Below are 21,102 nucleotides of genomic sequence, written 5' to 3'. Positions count from 1 at the left end.
GGGTTAATGTTTTCAGTGGAGTACTACAGGGCTCTGTCCATGGTCCTTTGTTTTGTAGTTTGCTCATAAATAAGCTTGAGGTTGACACTGTAATCATTTTCTCTGTCTTAGCTGATAACACATCCATTTTTAAAGGTGATCAGTAATTGTGGGGATAACAACTTGCCTTTCATGCTCTAACAGAGCAATTGTTTTACTCTTTGTCTCACAGATAGTACCATTAGTGGTACAGGCATGAACTAGAACCCTAACCTACTTGAATAACTTGATTGTTAATTATTTTCAGACTAATACAATTGTGACAGTTATTTGAGGGACAAACAGACACTTCTGGAAAAAATAATAACTGTAAAATAAATGCAATATCTGTGTTTTATTAACAAGATATTATTAGATACCATTTAAACATTTCACATTGTCACGGCAGACACAAAATAGAATGAAGGGTTTAGCCATAGGTGCTTCAAGCAACCATGGCTGAAACAACTGCTTTCAAAGAGAACCCTTTTTATTTGATCTGAAGCCCTCCAGCCCTGTTCAAATCCTTTGTTGGAGACTGACACTTTTGGGGTTATTTATCAAAATCCCAATTTTTCTGATATCTTAGATAAAAAAAGTCTGACCAAACTATAATGCTCGATTAATCCTTATTTATCATTAAAAAAAACTTGACTTTTATGGATTATCACACAAAAACCGCAACTTTTTTTTTTTAGGAAAAAAAAACTAGAATTGATCGAGTTTTTTGTATTTGGACTTTAATAAATAACCCCTTTAAAGTGTGATTTTACTTGGGAACTTCTATATCTTCAAGATCCAACCGTTTATGATGGGCCAGACAGGACAGGTGTTTTGAAGATGAACTCACCCAACTTGCTCTGATGTGGTAGACCAAGCTCCTGAGATAATGGGGACATGTTAAAAACATGCATCTAGTAATATCCAGCTCATAGTCCACTGACTCCGTATGGTCAGATCTATATAATAATATCCTGTTGTGTAGTTAAATAAGGCAAAGTTCATATATTGAATCCTCTACAAATATGTATAAATCTGCTGACCACCTACAACCTACCAGTTTCCAGAGTCAACAGACCAGGCAATTTGAGATGAAAACATTCACATTCCATTTTTTCCAAGGGTCAACCTGCTCTTTAAAGCTGGGTCTTTTTAACAGAACCCACAAACAACAGACGTTCAGGTCTGTGAAGAATTCTGAAATTACTATGCAAGAACTTCAGTTTTCTTCATTTAGATGTTAATGAGAATGTTTATTATGCACACCTGCCTGGTTAGATACGTCAGCGTACCTAGCAAGCTTTAATCAGAGTTATACAAGGCAACACTTGCAGTAAGCCAGGAAATAAGTCATAGAATTATCTTTCTGCTAACAGCTAACGGGAAATCTTTATTCATTTGGATCCGGAAAATAAAATGTTGGAGATACAGTAAATAGTGTACTGAAATATCATAGCAGACCCGTATATGAAACAACATCTTATTTCAACATTTTGATCACATAACATGTTTTCTTGACCATGTGCCATCTCTTCCATTGAATCTATGGGAGATGGCCTTCCCATAATTCAGAGGTTTTGGATAACTAGTTTCCGGATAATAAATACCATACCTGTATTTAGGGATTGTTTGCCTATGGAAGCTGTTTTACGTATACAAAAGGGTTAGAGACTATTATTTTCTAAAAGTTAAAATCAATGAAAAGCCTTTGGTTGTTTTTAAAGAATGTTATAAGGAAAGTACAGTATTACAGGTTTCAATAGAGCAGTCAAAAATATAATAGATTATTTTTACTATAAATCACTACTTTAGACACATTACACCCATCATTTTAATTTTATCAGAAACAGAGCGCATTCATTATTTTTTCCCGACATCAGCCCTGCCCTACTGTTATTTAATAGATTAGCAGCTTCACGTCATTATTTTAAACACTGGCAATTACAGACTATTGCTATTAACCAAAGGGAGGGAACAGTCCTACTCATATATAGTACTGTAAGAAAAAGAAGAATATTAGGCTTTAATGAATTCACTTAAGAAGATTACAGTACAGCATGTTGGATTCAATTCAACCTTACCCTTTTAAGACTAAATTATAAAAAATTTGGTTATCATTTTAATAACCCACAGTCATTTTGGGATTAAGATTAAGCGAGCATTGCACACTGATATATTTTATAGTCAGAATTATGCAGCGTTGACAAAACAAGTCTCTGTCTGTCTGTACTGCTGCTTCTCAAATAGGTAAAAGGACACAGTTTAAACTTAAAATGGATATTATATTAGTTAATTTTCTGTGCTGAAGTAGTTTGGTACAACAGAGGCAGTTTTTAATGTAGTATCTGATGAAGGAGGGTACTTTTGGTAGAAATGTAGATAAGTCTAGAATATGATGGACAGTGCAATGTTACTTGTGGTGCTGAGATAAGGGGCTGTGGATAAAATAAAGGGGGTATAAGAATTATGCCTATATAGAGCAATAGCTATTGAACTGGTATCTAATTATTGTGGTTGATTAAGAGGGCAATCTCTGGGAATAACGGTTTATACATGGGATTGGGATAGAGGGTTAGTTGTGGGAATGGACATGAAGTCATTAATGGTGGGATGAAGGGCTGTAGTAGGGATATATTTATTGGACAAAGAGGGGCTATTTTAATTTTTTATGGAGTGGGGTAATTCATGGGTTTCATGCAGAGGGAAAACATTGGAAATAATCAGAGAAAGAGGTCTCTGTAAATGTTATTCCATTGACTAAGAATGAGGGGCTGATTAGCTGATTTTGGATTTAAAGGAACAGTAACACCAAAAAATTAAAGTGTTTTAAAGTAATGAAAATATCATGTAGTGTTGCCCTGCACTGGTAAAATAAATTTTTTTGCTTCAGAAACACTACTATAGTTCATATAAACAAGCTGCTGTGTAGCAATGGCGGAAATTGAAAAACGGCTATATGGCACAGGTTAACTAATGGATAACAGATAACACCATTATGTTCTACTGAGCTTATCTGCTGTGTAACGTGAGCCTTTTCTCCTTTGAATGGCTGCCCCCTTGGCTACACAGCATCTTATTTATATAAACAATAGTAGTGTTTCTGAAGCAAACACAGCAGTTTAACCAGTGCAGGGCAACACTGCATTATATTTTCATTACTATAAAACACTTTTATTTTTTGACGTTATTGTTACTTTAATTTTAAATTTTGTTGATTTAGTGGCAGACAGAGGGAGGTAACTGCTGTGGGAGTTAATTGATTGTCAGGAGAATGAGTGATCTGAGCGTTAATCCTTTGAAATCTCACCCTGTTTGCAGTCAAAGAGCGGCCCCTACAGCCAGTGGGCCAAGGGCCCATTGAGAACAAATGAACTGTGGCTCAATGAACTGTAATGTTTCTCAAACAAGGAGAAGTTGTGAGGCCCAAGAGGATGTGTTGTTCTCTCTGCTTCTTCATCTTCTGCATTGAAATGGCCCTGACATTTGATTTTACACTAGAAAGCTGTACCAACAGACAATATTGTTTATTTATGAGATAAAACATTACATTCCAGTGGTCCTGGGTTTAGTTTTTTCCTTTGGGGGGTGATGTGGAAAAATATATTTAGCAGTAATGTTCAGAGACACCAATATCCCTTAATGGATATTTAGTAGTGACATTCACCTTCACATTTACTTTTAGTATGTTATAGATAAAACTATTTTAAACAAATATTTAATTTGGCCTTCCTTGTGTATTTTGTATTTGTGTTTTATATTTTATATTCGCTTTTCTAGTTTGTTACTCTTATTTTTTATTGTTTATATTTATTTATCTCACATTTGGCTTTCAGTGCGTCCATGTTTGCTAGGGCTAATAACTGCCCAGTAATAGGATCAAAGTTAGTTAAAATGTCAAGCTTGACAGCTGCAAAACAAAAAAAGTAAAAAAAAAAATCACAAACAACTGTAAACTGAAAACCAAATGCAAATTAGAATGCTGTTGTCTAAGCTAACAAAAACACATTTTCAACTTTTTTTTAAATTGGAACAAACTCAAAAACTGTAAAATCAAAAAATGTGTGCCAGTTTATTAAAAAGCTTGACTATAAAAACCTTGATATCATAAAAACATGAAAAAAACATAATTTTCACCAGATTCTGATTCATCTTGAATACTTGAAATGAAAAATAGCTTGAATATTGCTAATGCAACTCTCACTGACTTCTAATTGAACTGGCTAGATTTCATAAGACAAAGTTTTAAATTCCAAATTTTAGAAATTCAAGTTTCAGAAGCTATAGTTTGAATTTGAAATTTTTGGCCCAAAAAATGAATTTGAATGTTGATGAATCCACACCTTAATGTTAATGGTGAGCAATACTTTAAAATCCATATCCCTCTAATTACTTGGAATTAATTGATTTGTAGGAACTACAGAATTGTAAAATATTTATTTCGCTATTATTATCTTGGATGTTTAGGGGAGCGGGGTAATTGCAGTCCTATGTTTTTTTATGTAATTCCTTACCCAACATTCCAAAAGTTTAGTTGAGTCCAGGAAGTAATCTCTTTTCCTATTTTTCCAGTTAGTTCCTATTAGTCTCTGGCATTGGCAGGGGTATCCAAGCAAATGCCCAAGCCACAACCAAATAATCATCTTTCTGAATGTTTAAAGTCTAGTGATGGTGCACTACCATTTATGGATAATGAGGGACTGTTTGAGGTCAGCCAGTGCAGGAATGGGGTGCACTTAAGTCTGCATGTTGCCAAACTTGGCATTATGTTAGAAAAATCTATGCACCTTGATTAGCAAAAGCTCATTGCCTCTATGGGCCAGCAAGTCAAATATTTAGTTGCTCTTTTTGCAGCCACTTTAGGGCTTGCTTATGAGTACAGGTGTGGTGTGCAAAGTGCAAATTTGGATGCAAATCACTGTATTTAACCCAGAATGTAGCATTTAATCATATCATTCCAGCATTTTAGCTGACTTGTGTTATATGTGTATAGGCTTGTTTATATCAAAACAAGCTTAAGTGCTCATGATGACAACTGACAAATTGGGCAATTTTTGGTGCTTGACATCAAAATAGTGCCTGCATATGATTCTATAGGTGCAAGTCTACTGTGCCATTTGATGCAGCTCACAGAGAGAACAATGCACTCATAGAAGGAAACATGAACTCAGTTAGAAACAGGAAGCAGTATGGACGCACCAAGTTCCAGCACAACTACATGGAAGTTCACGCTTTGCACCTTTTGTTCCTTTAATTAAAGGTGATACTTTGTATAATGGTTGTGCCCATTTTTGATCATCCAGTACTTCACGTGTGCTCCTAAATAAGCCTTATGTGGGACATTTCACTTGATTTCTTTAGCAAAGTGGTATGGAAAAGCAAATGAGTGAAATCCAGTGAACTGTGTATTTCTATATAAACTGAGAATCTTAACGAAAACCTAGATTGCACTATTAAGCTTGCAAAGAAAATTCCATTGGGAATATAATAAAATCTAAATTATGTAATGATAGAGACCCTTAAAGTAGGATTTCTCAGCTGCTCTAGATATCTTTAGTTCTTCTGGCAGCCTCAGAAACCAGGCTTTTTCAAAGCAGTTTCACAGATAATGAGATCGTTGGTGGGTTAAGCCATCCAAGGCCAGAGAAATTCATATCCTATTTAGTTAGAAGGTACAATATCCACAGGCAAATATGTATAAGAAATGCATTCATTTTTGCGACATGTGAAATATATGAACCAATATTCTACTTCCTGAGAAGAACATTGCTATTACAATAGTACTTGTGCTTAAAGGCACTGTTAAAAAAATATTGATAAAACCTTTAATAGCATTTATTTAAACATATGTTTTACGGTAGGCAAGCACAAAAAAAACCAAAAGACTCATTTACAAAGTGCGTAGGGTGCAAAATACAATTTATGGATGCAAATCCCTATATTTTTATCCACAATGCACAGGGATTTGTGCACAGCACTATTGCACCCAACACATCAAAATTAACGCAATTGCTTGTACACATGTTCACAAATTGAATGCAGGTTGCATCTTGTAATTTCATCACTTAATGCATCTGCCAATAATGTGGGATTATTCTATGTGTAAAAGAAGATGCAAAGCAAACTCAGTATTTCTCCTTCCCTGTGACCTATACACGCCATTTAAATTCGTGAAAAATATACATATTTTGTTGCAAATTTGTATCAAAAAAGTGTGTTCATTCCTAAGGGCTGTTTCATCTGATCGGTGCGTGGCGACAAAACGCAGGCGACAAGTCAGATGCAGTCACAGGCATCAAAATAGAAATGTTTTGTCACCCCACACCAATCAGACGAAAAACGCTGGTGGAGTTCAGCCCTAATTCTTACTAGGATTGTGCAATTGAAAAGAGGACATTCATGGAGGTGTTACCATCAGCAATTGAGGGTTTTTAGAGAACGTTAGGCAGGTGGTGGGTGATTCAGATTCACAGCAAAAGTCACATTTTCAAGAATTTTGTCGACAAATTGCGACATGCTTTTGAATGCAAGAAAACCCCATTGATTCCAATGCATTCGGCACAAGAAAGAATTTGGGAGAAAAACACCCATTGACTCCAATGCATTAGGCACAAGAAAAATGCCCATTGACTTCAATGCATTTGGCATGAGAAAAAAATGATGAAAAAACACTCATTGGCAAAATTGATCAAAATCTCACCATTTTGGTTTTTATTACACAATTTTGCAAACTTTTTTGCAATATGGGAAGTTTTCCCATCATGAATGCATGGAGGAATGCTTTTCTTTCTCAATAGCATTTATTGTAATATTATGCAACATAGGAACATAATTAACATTGGGGAGGGGGTTATATTCCTGTGAGTTGGCCCATCCACAAGTCATAGAGGAGCTTTTACATGTAAAACCTGTGTACTCTAAAACATGCTCATAGGAGCTTATAACATTTATTTAATTTAGAACATTTGATTTCATAATATAAAGCACAGAGTAAACACAGAATTGTTTTGCTTTCACAATAACTCCAATGTAATTAGCTGTTATGTTAAGTAGAGAACTTGAGCTCTGTATAAACAGTTCCTCTCACCTCTTCACCCCTTTGGGGTATATTTATCAAAGAGTGAAGTTTGAGATTGCCACGGTCTGCTAGAGTGATATTCCGCCACTCTCCATTCATTTCTATGGGATTTTAAAAGGTGTATTTATCAATTTACTAAATTTACTAAAATGCTAATTTGTGTCCTGGGTGTTGAACACTGGTGACTTGGCGATTGCTTCTGCCTAGCAAAACTTTGTTAGTTCTCTTACGCTTTGGTCTATTTGAATAGGGCGGTACATTAAAGTCATATTGACATCTTTATTAGAGATGTTGGTGCAAATGTTTGACGTGACCACTTTTTATTAAAAAAAATGTCGAAGGAACCTGAATAAAGATAAAAAAGAGAATCATATAATGCCGTAAGCATGAGCCCACCCTAAAATGAATGTTCCATGCCCCTCAAATGTCTGGGGGAAAATTTTAAGTTTTTTTAAGTTTTTTTATTTTTAAAGTTTAATAGTTAGGACTTATGCAGGCAATCCCGCTTAGAAAAAGGTAATGTCATCAGCGTATTTCCAGCAGACAGGATATGATGTAACTTACATAAGATTGAGGAAGACCGAGCTTCATTTTAGCAGTTCACCTGGTGTTGAGGTGGTGGAGTCAACTCTGGCGAAAGAGGTAACGTTAAGTAGAATTCGAACTTTACTGCATTTGCGGAGTAATGACCATTAGCAGAAGCGAAAAGTTGCCTTGCGATAGAGTGTGAATGAAAGCTAGTGATGGACGAATTGTCGCCTACACCTGTTAGTAAATTGTCGATGTCCCTGCAGATGGTATTTCTGGCAAAATGTCGCTAGCGTTAGCCACTTCGCCCTTTAGTAAATCTGCCCCATTGTCTATAAGGTCTTATTGTCACGAACGAGGACGCCCGGAGCTCCAGGCGGCACGTGCTTCCTCCCTGGCGTCGCTCCCAAAATGGCGGCACCCATGGCCGACACCTGGGTAGATGTGCCGGCGCAACAACGCAAGCGCGCATGTCGCCGCGTGATGACGCAGACGCGTCGCCTCTGATGCAGGACGCTGCGCCAGTGCCGATTTGGCGATAAAATTCAAAATAAATGTGTGCCCAGTACTCTCCATCACTGCCCAATTGTAGGATCTGTTTATTAGCATTCCTGGGTGCTTTATTGTTGTTATTCTGGACTTTGAACCTCTGCCTGGACTTTGAATCTGATCCTTTCTGCTTGCCATTGAACCCTTACCTGGACTTTGACCTTGTATTTGCCTTAACCCTTGCCTGTACCTTGAATCTGAACTCTGACCCTAAAGGCTTCCTCCTTGTTCCTGACTCCCCCGCTGGGAGCCGAAAGGCCCCCTGACACTTATGAATCATGCTTTTTGCTCCTTAGCATTATTATGGCAACACATAACAGCACTGCAACTCAGCTGAGGAAGGTACATGTTCAAATGAAGTAAATCATCATATATGGATAGAAAATAAATTTAATGGCACATTACCAGACATTCTGCCTTTTATGGAAATCACTGCACTCTGCTAGCTAATAGAATTCTATTCTCTGACTTTAGCAACTGACAATTGATGAATGTACACAGGGATGATATGGGTAAATTCATCATTAATACATGTTTTCTGGGCCATCTTAGAGCTGTCTGCTCAAATTATTGCAGGAAAATGGATAGCCAATGTGCATTTAAACATTTTGTGCCTTCCAGCACTGAGCAAAAAAAATACAAATCCCCTCTATTTTTCTATGCCTGATTAAGCATTTATAATTTGTAATTTATCACTCTAATTTCTCTGTTCCTCTGCTTGGGTGACTCTCCCATTTGGTTTCTGAAAGAAAAACAACTGAGTCTATAGGTCATGTGGCAGTAACCACGTATTGCACTGGAGGCTGTTAGAAAATCAGAGTGTGGCCCTCAAAAACAGTGAGTTAAAGGAAAACTATACCCCCAAAATGAACACTTAAGCAACAGATAGTTCATATCATATTAAGTGGCATATTAAAGAATCTTACCAAACTGGAATATATATTTAAGTAAATCTTTTCCTTTTACATCTCTTGCCTTGAACAACCATTTAGTCATGGTCTGTGTGCTGTCTCAGAGATCAGCTGACCAGAAATACTACAACTCTAACTGTAACAGGAAGAAGTGTGGAAGCAAAAGACACAACTCTGTCTGTTAATTGGCTCATGTGACCTAACATGTATGGTTTGTTGGTATGTTTGTGAGTACAGTGAATCCTACGATCCCAGGGGGCGGCCCTTATTTTTTAAAATGGCAATTTTCTATTTATGAATACCCAATGGCACATACTACTAGAAAAGTATATTATTATGAAAATGGTTTATTTACATGAAGCAGGATTTTACATATGAGCTGTTTTATGCAATATCTTTTTATAGAGACCTACATTGTTTGGGTGGGTATAGTTTTCCTTTAAGCACAATCAAGTTATTTTCTACATGTATATGCGATGACAAAAACTTATAAACATACAGTAGGAACTATAGAATCTAGGGTCAATAGTGCTGATTTTGGATTTTTTATGTTTCAACGGTGTAAAAATGAATTGAAAGGAGTGATATTTTGGCAAGAGGGCATGTACAGTATATATTTAAAGGGTAGTCAAGAATATTTTAAAATAATATACAGTATATATATAGCATTAATTAATTTCCTTTTTGTTATCTGACTGTCATCAGTTAGGACAATGCCACACATTGGCAGTAGGGTTTAGATTTTGAGAGAATGAGAGGTAGTAACCCTAACGGGTTTATAACTACTGTAGGTATGTGAAACCCTTGTCAACCAATTCCTAGAGACTGAAGACAGTGGGAGCCATCTATCATCACTAGGTAAATTTGCCCATGGGCAGTAAACAATGGCATCCAATTAGATTGTTGCATTCAATGTTCTACCTGCAGTTGGCTGAAAAAAGGTAGTCACTGATTGGCTGCCATGGTAACTGCCCAGTGTTGATAAATGAGCCGCAGTCACTTTAAAGAGGTATTTACTAGGCCTATACCTAAGACCCATCCCCAGTCACACTCCAGAAACCCTAATAAGATACTTCCCCAATAAATTTAGCTAGAGAGATTGCAATGATTCATCTAGTCATATACAATACACTGTAGACAGCCAGATCTTAGAAATCCCAGTCTGCTCTTTCCTACTGTCAATAACTATTTTCTTGCAGGCTAAAAGCTAACCCTGTATTGTTGACCATTATTCTGTTTCAAAGTAATTTGGAGGGTGGGAGGGATTCAGATAAACTCCACACTGGGAGAACATACAAACTCCTTGCAGATGGTGTCTTGACTGGAACTGAACCTAGGGCCCCTGAACTGCAAAGCAGGCCTGCTAACCATTGTATTACAGTTGACACCGCTCCTAGTGGCATTATTATTCCAACCTTTTTGATCTCTCAATGTCCCACATCCCTGGAGAGACCTGTCACCCTAATACTGAGCAGAATGCACTCTAACTAAAGAGCAGCAGCCATGAGCTGGCAGAAATAATTATGGAATATGCATGAAAATAAACTGTATATAATAAAATGAAAAATAAACTGTATATAATGTGCTTATTCTAAGTGTGGGAAGCAGGAGTTGGCAATATATACATTATTTTCAGACTATACACAGATGAGTGAGCTGCATATCCCTCGGTCAGGCAATGAAGTGTTTAATTAAGCAAGGGTCAGACACATTGCCGCATCTTTCTAATGCAGCGGTTCTGCTGCAGGTCATGTAATATTCTCTCACTGTGACTCACACTGCACAGTCATGGAGGTCCATTGATGTGACATTGAATCACATGTTCCAAGCAAGAGTGGAACATCTGAGCAGATGGATGTAGAGCACAGAGGGAACAGTCTCTGTGTGACCCTCATTTATTTCTTCTACTCCAGCGGCGCGTTAATACGACTCTGGGGTCTCAGGAGTATACATTGCAGGCAAAACTCTCACGAGTGGTTCACCTTTGTTTAAAGTCTGACTTATGTATGTTGAAGTGAAAGAGAAAATCTGCAAATAGTTGCTTTAATAACCTGTCAAGCGTCTAAACCATTGACAGTGACAGACGAGCCCGAGACTCTGCTGGAGAAGTGTAAGTATGGGGCACAGGTGAGGCCTGACTGACAGGATCAGCCTGCCTTGTAACTGTCAATAAAAGCTATGGAAGGCAATGGTTTAACCCCAAAATCTTGTTTTTATTTACACAATTTCTCAACTTCCAACAATTGCAATATCTCTCCTAACTGTCCCTCCTTTCTCTGCTTCTCTCCCTGTCACTCACAAAGCTGACTCTTTAACTCACTTCCTTTTCCCTCTTCGAAAACCTTCAACAACTTTATTAACACATTACATTAATATCTGTAATTGTCACAACAGAAGTCCACTATAGTTCCCCAACAGCCTGGCCTCCCCTAATGCCAAGTATTACAGTGGTGCATTGTGGGAGAAAGAATGGGCTGTGTCTCCCCACACAGGAATTGGCTGGATCAAGAATTCTAGATAACAGGAAAACCAAGAGCAAAAAGGGGATAGGCCTTTTATGATAGTGTTGTGTAAAGTGTGTATAGTATAAGCATGTGTGGGTATGTATATTTGGATGTATATGGTTACCTTAGGATTGCCACCTTACAGCTGTATTGAGACCGGGCAGGAGGTGACATCACAGGGGTGGGGCAAGTGATGTTAGAGGTGGGAACAGTGAAATCAGGGTGGGGTTATGACGTGGCGATCGATGATTGGCCAAATTGCCATGTTAATCTAATATAGTCCTGCCTGGTTTCCCTAGTTTAGAAAATGGGGCAGGCAGTTTTGACCCAGGCAGCCCTTCCGAAAACCAGGTTGTCTGGGTGAAGAGCACACCGGTGGCCTCTCCTCCCTAAACCGTTCTGCCACATGGCCCAGCATTTTTAAGGCCTACGTACCTGCTCCCACCATGTACAGCTCCAGTGATCCACCCAATCCCATGACATCACAGCCCCTGTAATGTCAACACCTCACCCCATGACCTGGTAAGGCACTATAGGTAAAGTGGCTGACAAATTAATACAGTAGACAACGAGGGCTCTGCCCACACGTTCTTACAGTCTAATTGTAAATTAATCAGGTTCTGCCATCCAGTTTTGGAGACTGGGTGCCACAGTTCATCAGATGCAAACTATAAAACTCCTTTTCAAAATAATAAAAAGCTGTAATGTTCCCGTGTGGTGAACTTTCATTTTATCCTTTGATAAATATTCCGCATCGGATCTAGTTTCTTAAAAGTGTTTGGCCAGTAAAGTTTTTCTTTACCCATTTTACCTTTTGCTTTAATGATAATTCATTAAAAGTAGGAATAACAATCACGTTGTAGCCTTACAGAGCAATTGATTTTGGCTACTGGGGTCACTGACTCATTTTGAAAGATGGAAAGAGTCATAAAAAGAAGACAAATAATTAAAAAACAATAAGAAATAAAAAAGACCAGTCAAACAAGTGGCCATTCCATAATGTATTAAATGTTAAAGTACAAGTGAACTACCCCATTAACCAAACTATTTGTACAACGAGAAAAATTTGATTCTGATAATCAAATTGATAGACTAAATGTCTGTTTAACTGAAAATGAGATCTGCTGGTAACCGTTGCAAATATGAGACCATTGCTAACTTTGTTTTCCTGTAGGCTGTACAGGAGCAAAAGCAGCTATCATGGTCTATGTTATCCAATGATTTCTTGCAGGCTCATATGGAACATCCTGGTCTCCTGTGACTATTTACCAGCAGAAACTAGACTTATAAAAGAAACATTGTAGCTAAAATTAGGATTCAGCTCCCTAGACATGTCCCTGCAAGTCAATAAACTAAGATTAGCCCCTTTCCCTTATTTCTAGCTTTCAATGCAACTGATTCATTCACACTGAATGCAAAGCAAATAACCAGAAAATAGCTTGTTCTAATGAACTGAAATTAAGCTCTGCTCGTGCTAAAAATATATTTATTACAGAACTTCTTTGCATGATAAACCAGATATGTTCTTTAAGAACAGTGGCACACAGGAGATTTGTTAAGTGTGGGCAACAAATCTCCCAAAAATGCCTCTCCATAGGAAATAATTTAAATCACTGGTGGTATGACCAACATATCACTAAGTGACCAGAGGCAACTTTGGGCGACTTAGCGATATTTGGTCATACCGCCAACAATCTCAATTATTTCCTGTGAGCGATTGCTCATAAATAAGGATGGGCGATAAATCTTCCCATTTGCCACTGCCCTAAATGGTAGGGAAAAAAAAGGTTAATTGTGGTATTGGGTGTTGTTGATACTGGGGAGACATCAGAGGACTTAGATAGGCCCCAGGCCTGGTGCATTCTCTTTTATCTTTTAGCAGGTTAAAGGGGACCCGTCACCCAAAAAAATTATTCAAAATCCAATTTTATCACATTATTCAAGCAAAATTAACTTTAATTACACTTTATAAATTATTTGAATCTGGTTTCCTTCAGTATGGGATTTCAAAATTATAGCAAGCAGGCAGGAGCCATTTTGTGGACACTGTTATTAAGACAAGCCTTGTATCATCTCAGAATCTTGTTTGTGCACCAGAATAGGGGACCCGATGTCCATCCCCATGCACTGGTTACACAATTAAATGGTAAAGAGAATGGGAGAATGTTTGGAGAGCAGTGACATCTAGGAAGTGCTGAATGGAAAGTGAAAGTAATTGTCTGCCCCGCCTCTATGCCACTGGCATAGAGGAGTGGCAGACAATATTTGATTGACAGATGAGATTTTTAAATGAGCTTACAACAGCTATGAATGCTTTAATAAAAAATAGAAATTTGATTTCATGTTTAGTTTGAAAAGGACTTTTATTATACAGATTTTTGTGTCTGGGTGACAGGTCCACTTTAATAACTTCAGAAATTCATCTTAGAAGCTATCAAGCATCAAAAGAACTGTGCAGTAAAGACCTTGGATTTAGTCTTTCCATTGCAAAAAAAATCTATAGAAACCTGTGACACAGCTATTTAGATATTTCTCTAGATAATAAATGATGAGCAAATCATCCACCAGCGCTAGGAGTAATTTTGTCCGCTATTCAACATGTATCCCTTGCTAAAGCTAAGCCAGTATTCTATTATATTTCATACAAATATCAATACCTGTCACTATTTAAACGGGTTGTTCAAACTATTTTTTCAGTTCATTTGGTTTAAGATCACCAGAAATTAAGACTTTTTCCAAATTCTTTCTATTTTCTATTTGAAAGTTTTCTAATATTGAAGTGTAACGTTTCACTTTTCACCATCTAAAGCAGATCTGGGAATGGGAGTCGCGGACTCTTTTAAATTGATTTATTTTAGCATTTGTTATCTTTGGCCCTGCTGAGCAGAATCCATGAGTTCCATTAAAGGCAGCTGTTAGAATTGATACAATAATTACTAATATTCCACAGATCCTGCAGAGAAATGTATCAACTAATTGTATCTAGTGATGAGCGAATTTTTCCCGTTTGCGGAACTCAAATTTTGATGGCTGTGTCAATTTGCGTCTATTTTGACGCCACCGTTAAAGTCAATGGATGTCGGAATAGTGCTGACGCGCAATGGTTTTGACGCAAGTGACTTTTCCGACATGCACCAACATTTTTGTGCCGCCGGTGAATATTCGTGAGAGTTTTGAGAATTTTCGCTGGCGGCGAAACTTAGAAATTCGCCACGAATTTGCTCCTGCCGAATTTATCCACCCATCACTAATTGTAAAAAAAATAAAAGATGGAAACTAAAAAAATACTTTGTTTATGGCGAACAATCTGAAAACAACTACGGTAAGCTGGAAATCAATGGTGGTCCGAATAGTGTTGACGCGTAGCAGTTTTGACAAAATGTACTTTTCTGACGCACGCCAAAATTTTTTTGCCACCGGGGAATTTTCAACTAAAAAAAGACTTTGTTTATGGTGAACAATCTACAAACAACTAAGCTGAAAAAAGTATTTGGAAGCTGAAAATTTGGTAAATGTGGTTAATTACCATAAACACAAATACGCAGATGATTAGGCAAAATAACTTGACATAATAATGTGACTGAATATTAAAAGAAAAAAAAATGGATGAAAAATGTGTACTGTATACTAAAGGTATCCAAGGTACAAATTGCATAGACTCTAACTTAAATCACAGAGTTTTCGCCGCAATGCAAGGAATAGAAAAATCTCTGTACATACACAGGATATTTCAGCATAGATATGGGAGTGTTGGCTACATAATGAGAGAAAATTACACCACAGTGTAATGAGAAGAAGAGAATTCAAAGGGTTGATAATACATGCATAATTCATAGCAATGGAGAAAATCTAAAGAGAATTCTTTCACACACATGTTAAAGAGAATTAAAAAAAAGGATGTGGAGGGCATAGGGCAACAATGTGTAAAATGAATTCCTTAATAATTTGACAGGTGCAGTTGCTCCTAACCTGTGGCTACTCTAAATAAGTTCTACGTTCTTAATATATTAGGTGTAATGATAGCAAGATTGGAGTAGGACTGTCATAGTCATTAAATAGGGGTGTTATTCTTGAATGATGAATGTTTGCACATTATTAAATGCGTATCTTGACAGCGCTATATAAATAAATGATGATGATGATTTTTATCCTATTCACAGCACAGTACAGCTGTTAAACATAAGTAGTGATGGGCGAATTTATTCGCCAGGCGCGAATTTGCAGTGATTTTACGCGATTTGCCACCGGCGAATAAATTTGCGATACAGCAGAGAAAAACCGTTTTTTGGACTTCGACGCATTTTTGCCAAAAAAATGGATGCCGGCATAAAAAAAATGAGACTCTGGCGCCGTTTCGCAATTTTTTTGCCGTTTCGTGAATTTTGCACGAAATCCACAAATTTTCCAGCAAAGCGGCGGCGCAGATTCGCCCATCACTAAACATAAGAGCTTGTTGATACTTGGGATGGCAATGTGTCCTTTCCTTTACACCATCCCCTTTTTTCAAAATCCTTTTTTTCTACCCAAATCTATACTAAGGTACTAAATAAGGCAATAACTAACATTTGGGGGCAGGATATGTTGATTGCAAGGGGTCAAATGGTTACAGTAATGCTCAAGATTTGCAGACTGTGCTCTTTAATAAATGACTATCCTTCCTTGTTGAGTAAGGGGACAGATTTAATACAGAAGTTAGGTAAAGGATGAGTATGAGTAAATTACAATCACCAACTCTTACATCGTGCACTTTCAAACTTTATGATTGTTGAATATGTTCTATTCTAGCATTGGTATTTACTGATTGGCTTCTTAGCACCATTCAGTTATTGTCAAAATTGCTATTTCTGACTTTTTGTTACTTTTTTTTAAATATTTGGGCACATTGCTTATTGGTTTTTTTTCTCTTCTTTTCAGGGGCATGTGTGATTCCAAGTACCTAAGTGGAAAATGATATAAACGTCATGAAATTCACGACAAGGGAATAAAGCTGTCATCTGTAAAGATCACTTGGACCGTATGCCTAAATCTTCGATGGCTACAAAGTTTGCTGTCAACATGCACAAAGAACTGGCTTCCAGCTGCCCTTCAGAGTAGACAAAGAACCTGTTCACCAGAAGTCTTCCTTTTGAAAAATAAAAGACTGAGCATCAGCTTCCCATGTGCTAAGCACATTTGAACGGACAGATGTGGAGAAAAGTAACAGGAGAGTTAATCTCCATAATATTGATATATATTTTTAGAAGAATATAAGAAAGGACTTCCCTATCTATGGCAGGTCACAAAGGAATGGTAATGCCAGCACTCTGTCTGTGGGTGCTTGCACTGTGTGCCCTCATTTACACAGGTCAAGTACAGGCAGACTGTTGGTTGATTGAAGGTGACAAAGGATTTGTTTGGCTTGCTATTTGCAGCCAGAACCAACCACCCTATGAGGCTATACCACAGCACATTAACAGTACTATAGTGGACTTAAGACTCAATGAGAATAAAATAAAGAGTGTTCATTACTCATCCCTGAGCCGTTTTGGTAACCTGACGTACCTCAACCTCACCAAGAATGAGGTATCCTACATTGAAGATGGAGCTTTTGCAGGTCAGTTCAATTTACAAGTGCTCCAGCTTGGTTATAACAGACTAAGAAATCTCACTGAAGGAATTTTAAGAGGACTTAACAAGTTGGAGTACCTCTACCTCCAGGCAAATCATATTGAAACAGTGACTCCTAATGCCTTCTGGGAGTGCCCCAATATTATGAACATTGACTTGTCTATGAACTACATCCAGAGGCTAGACAGCAACACTTTTGTAAGCCTCAGCAAGCTGACTGTTTGTGAATTGTACAGTAATCCTTTTTATTGTTCTTGTGAACTCTTAGGCTTCCTGAAGTGGCTTGAGATTTTCACCAACATGACCCGCACTTTTGACCGCATGCAGTGCAATTCTCCACCAGATTATAATGGTTACTATTTGTTGGGTCAAGGTCAAACTAAATATCGAAATGCTCTTGGCATGCTGTCTGCTCTCTGCACTGATGGTTCATATACACTTATGCCCCACATTATATCTCCCAAGTATCAAGTTACCACTGGTCCACCAGATAACGGATGTTCCGAAGAGGACTGCTATTCTGGAGATGGCACTACACCCCTAATTGATGTACATACTCCTTCTATCAATCCTAAATTCAGCCTCAAAGTTAATCTTAACACTGAGACACACACAGATGCAATTCTTGTGGCAGAAATACCTTCTCCATATAGCAAAATGTACATCTTGGTCCAATACAACAATAGCTTCTTCACAGACATTCAAAAACTTAATGCTGAAAAAGAATTCATTAAATTGGAAGGGTTAAAAGCCAATACAAATTATACATACTGTGTGGCATCCATTCGTAATGCTCTCAGGTTCAACCACACCTGCATAGCCTTTTACACTCGCAGCCATACCAAAACAGAATCAGTGCCTACTCCATCCACTGCCACACACTATATTATGACTATCCTTGGCTGTCTGTTTGGTATGGTCATAATACTTGGTATAGTGTATTACTGTCTGCGCAAAAAACGTCAGAAGGAAGAAAAGCACAAAAAGTCAGGTGGTAACATGAAAAAAGCAATCATTGAGCTTAAGTATGGTCCAGAAATGGAGACCCCAAGCATAACTCAGCTGTCCCAAGGGCAGATGATGAGTGCAGAAACAATAGCCCGCATTCAATACTTGCCTTCAGTTGGAGAGGTTGAGCAGTATAAACTGATAGAAACCAGTGAGACACCTAAAGCTACAAAGGGAAACTATATGGAGGTACGAACTGGTGAACAACCAGAGCGAAGAGACTGTGAGCTTTCCATGCCACCAGACACACAGAGCTCTGTGGCAGAGATATCCACAATTGCTAAAGAGGTGGACAAAGTTAACCAAATTATAAACAATTGTATAGATGCCTTGAAATCTGAGTCCACTTCCTTCCAGGGAGTTAAGTCAGGAGCTGTTTCTACAGCAGAGCCCCAGCTAGTTCTAATATCTGAGCAAATTCCAAGCAAACATGGTTTTCTGTCTCCAGTGTACAAGGATAGCTACTCCCACCCACTGCAGCGACATCATAGCATGGAAGTTCCTCAAAAACGCTCAAGCACCTCTTCTAGCGGCTCTGTTCGTAGCCCCAGATCATTTCGTTCAGAGGGCTCAGCTCACAAATCTGAAGCAAAATACATTGAAAAGACCTCCCCGACTTCTGTAACCATCCTCACTGTGACACCAGCTGCTGCTATATTGAGAGCAGAAGCAGAGAAGATTCGCCAGTACACAGAGCATCGACATTCCTATCCTGGCTCACATCAAAGTGAGCAACAGCAGCCACCTCCTATTCCACATGACAACCTTGGAGGGCGTAAACCTTCCATACTGGAACCTTTAACCCGTCCTCGGCCCAGGGAGTTGGCATATTCCCAACTTTCCCCCCACTATCACAATTTTAGCTATACGTCCAGCCCAGAGTACACCTGCAAACCTTCCCACAGCATCTGGGAGCGTTTCAAACTGCACCGCAAGCGCCACAAAGAGGAAGAGTATATGGCGGCCGGCCATGCCTTGCGTAAAAAGGTCCAGTTTGCCAAAGATGAGGATCTCCATGACATCCTAGACTACTGGAAGGGCGTCTCTGCCCAGCACAAGTCCTGAGTCTTTTAACTCTCCCATTTGCCTCCAGCTACTCGTGACTTGATTACTTTCATTACCCTTAACCCTGTCCCAGCCAGAGAGGCCAGCAGAGCATTCACTGTGGAAACACTCTGCAGGTCTCTTTAGCGGAAATGTGGTTAACAGGACCAAACTCAAACTATCAGCAGCTAATTTTTACTCAAAACTGTCTATAAGAATGAACAAGAAATATATGATTATTATATATCATATAAAAAAATGTAATTGCTTACAAAAAAACTCACAATTGTGAGCATATGCACCAAATTAAAAAACAAAAAAAATGCTAAAACTGTGAAGAGGAGTTAATTTTTTAAACAAAATAAGCGAAAAAAATATATAAAAAGTCAGTTTTGGGAAGGGATTTGAACTTTGTTTGCATTATCGCATGTAATTTCATAATCTGACTTGCGTGGTTTGACTTGTGTCCTATTTTGTTTCTTTCCACCATCACCACAGGATAAAAATGAACTTACAAAAGACAGTAACTTTTTTCTTTATGTTGATTTCTTATTCAATTGAGTCTTCCAGTGCAGACTTTGCCTAGAAGGAGGCTCTCGTAAAAACACATGCAGCTGCATTCAAAACTGTGATCTCTATAATACTGTACAGATAAAAAAATTCTATATTTGCTGTAAAGAGAGAGAAAAAATGCTATACTTATATCTTAATCCTTTGGCAACTGATGTGGCTTATAATGCAAACCATTAGAAGCCTCACCTTGAAGTCAAAGGGCTAAAAGGATTTATCCTGTTTGTATCAGGTTTTGTTGTTTTTTATTATTTCACTTTATTTTATTTTTTTTTAAAGAAAAATAATTCTTTGTTTTTCTTGGGTTGGTTGGACTTTTTCTTCGTTTTATGATTGTCTTCTAGTTTTGAATGGGATGAACTACAATGATAAATAGAGAAGACAACCCTACTGAAAATCTGGAATCCTGCCTATTATTGCTAGGGTGGGTGGGGAATGAACTTGGTCTTCTCCAACGTTGTTTGCCCGTATATTATTCTGTAAACTGTGGATACATTAAATGTGAGCTGGATTAAGGGTAACATGTTCAGAGAAATCCTATGTGCCTTGCCAAGGGTGTTAATGATAGACAGTGTTAGAAAATCTCTATTTCTGGACAAAGACAATATCCCCAGAACCTGAGTGAACCCTTAAATGATTTTAAACAATCCAGATATTGAAGATATCCCTAAGTGAGAACAGATGACTTGGCCAGTTATTCAAATGTATCTCCCTTAGCACTTGGAAATGCCAGTAACTGAGAATGATTGCTGGAAAGCCAATAAAAAAAGAAAATGTCTCATGGGTTGGAATTCCATTGGTGCTGTGCTGTATTGATGTCTAAGTGTGGACTTACTTTTAATGAGAGATAAAGCAGTTTTATTATACCTTATTATACTTTATTATTATATTTGATTCATTTATTGAGTTGATTTGCAAAAGATGGTCTATCACCAATCTAAAAAATATTATCTATTAAATATTAGAATATGGAGGTTATTTCATATTTTAAGGCTATGATTTTGTCTTTTTTCCTCAAGGTGTTTCATATTCAAAAGCCATTTGAATCCTCAATACTCAAATCAAAATTTGTTGTCTGGAAATATTACTTCTCTAGACATTTTTACATTTTTCACATACAAACATAAAACTTTCATACTGTAAGTATAATGAGATGTTTCATCCTAGAACAAAACATTGGATAAGCATCCTAGAATTAAAGTAGTACTTTGCTCTCCATAAGACCCATCAATATTGTAAACAAGCCCCACAGTTTACATAACGACACCTCTACAACATTTGATGTTTT

General features: G+C 37.7%; 1 protein-coding gene across 2 annotated transcripts in view; it reads left to right on the top strand.

The window, feature by feature from the left end:
• elfn1.S (extracellular leucine-rich repeat and fibronectin type III domain containing 1 S homeolog) overlaps positions 1–20,792 on the top strand; it is a 346,212-nt gene extending 325,420 nt beyond the window's left edge. For both annotated transcript variants that reach the window (XM_018239135.2, XM_041578290.1), the window contains exon 5: positions 16,500–20,792. In XM_018239135.2, coding sequence (XP_018094624.1) covers positions 16,854–19,265 — 2,412 coding nt within the window. In that variant the 5' untranslated portion in view covers positions 16,500–16,853 and the 3' untranslated portion in view covers positions 19,266–20,792. The remainder of the gene's footprint in view (positions 1–16,499) is intronic.
• The last annotated feature ends 310 nt before the right edge of the window (positions 20,793–21,102 follow it).

Source organism: Xenopus laevis, chromosome 9_10S (assembly GCF_017654675.1).
Source record: "Xenopus laevis strain J_2021 chromosome 9_10S, Xenopus_laevis_v10.1, whole genome shotgun sequence".
In the NCBI taxonomy this organism is placed as follows: Eukaryota; Metazoa; Chordata; class Amphibia; order Anura; family Pipidae; genus Xenopus; species Xenopus laevis.
This window is presented reverse-complemented; position numbering and strand designations above follow the sequence as displayed.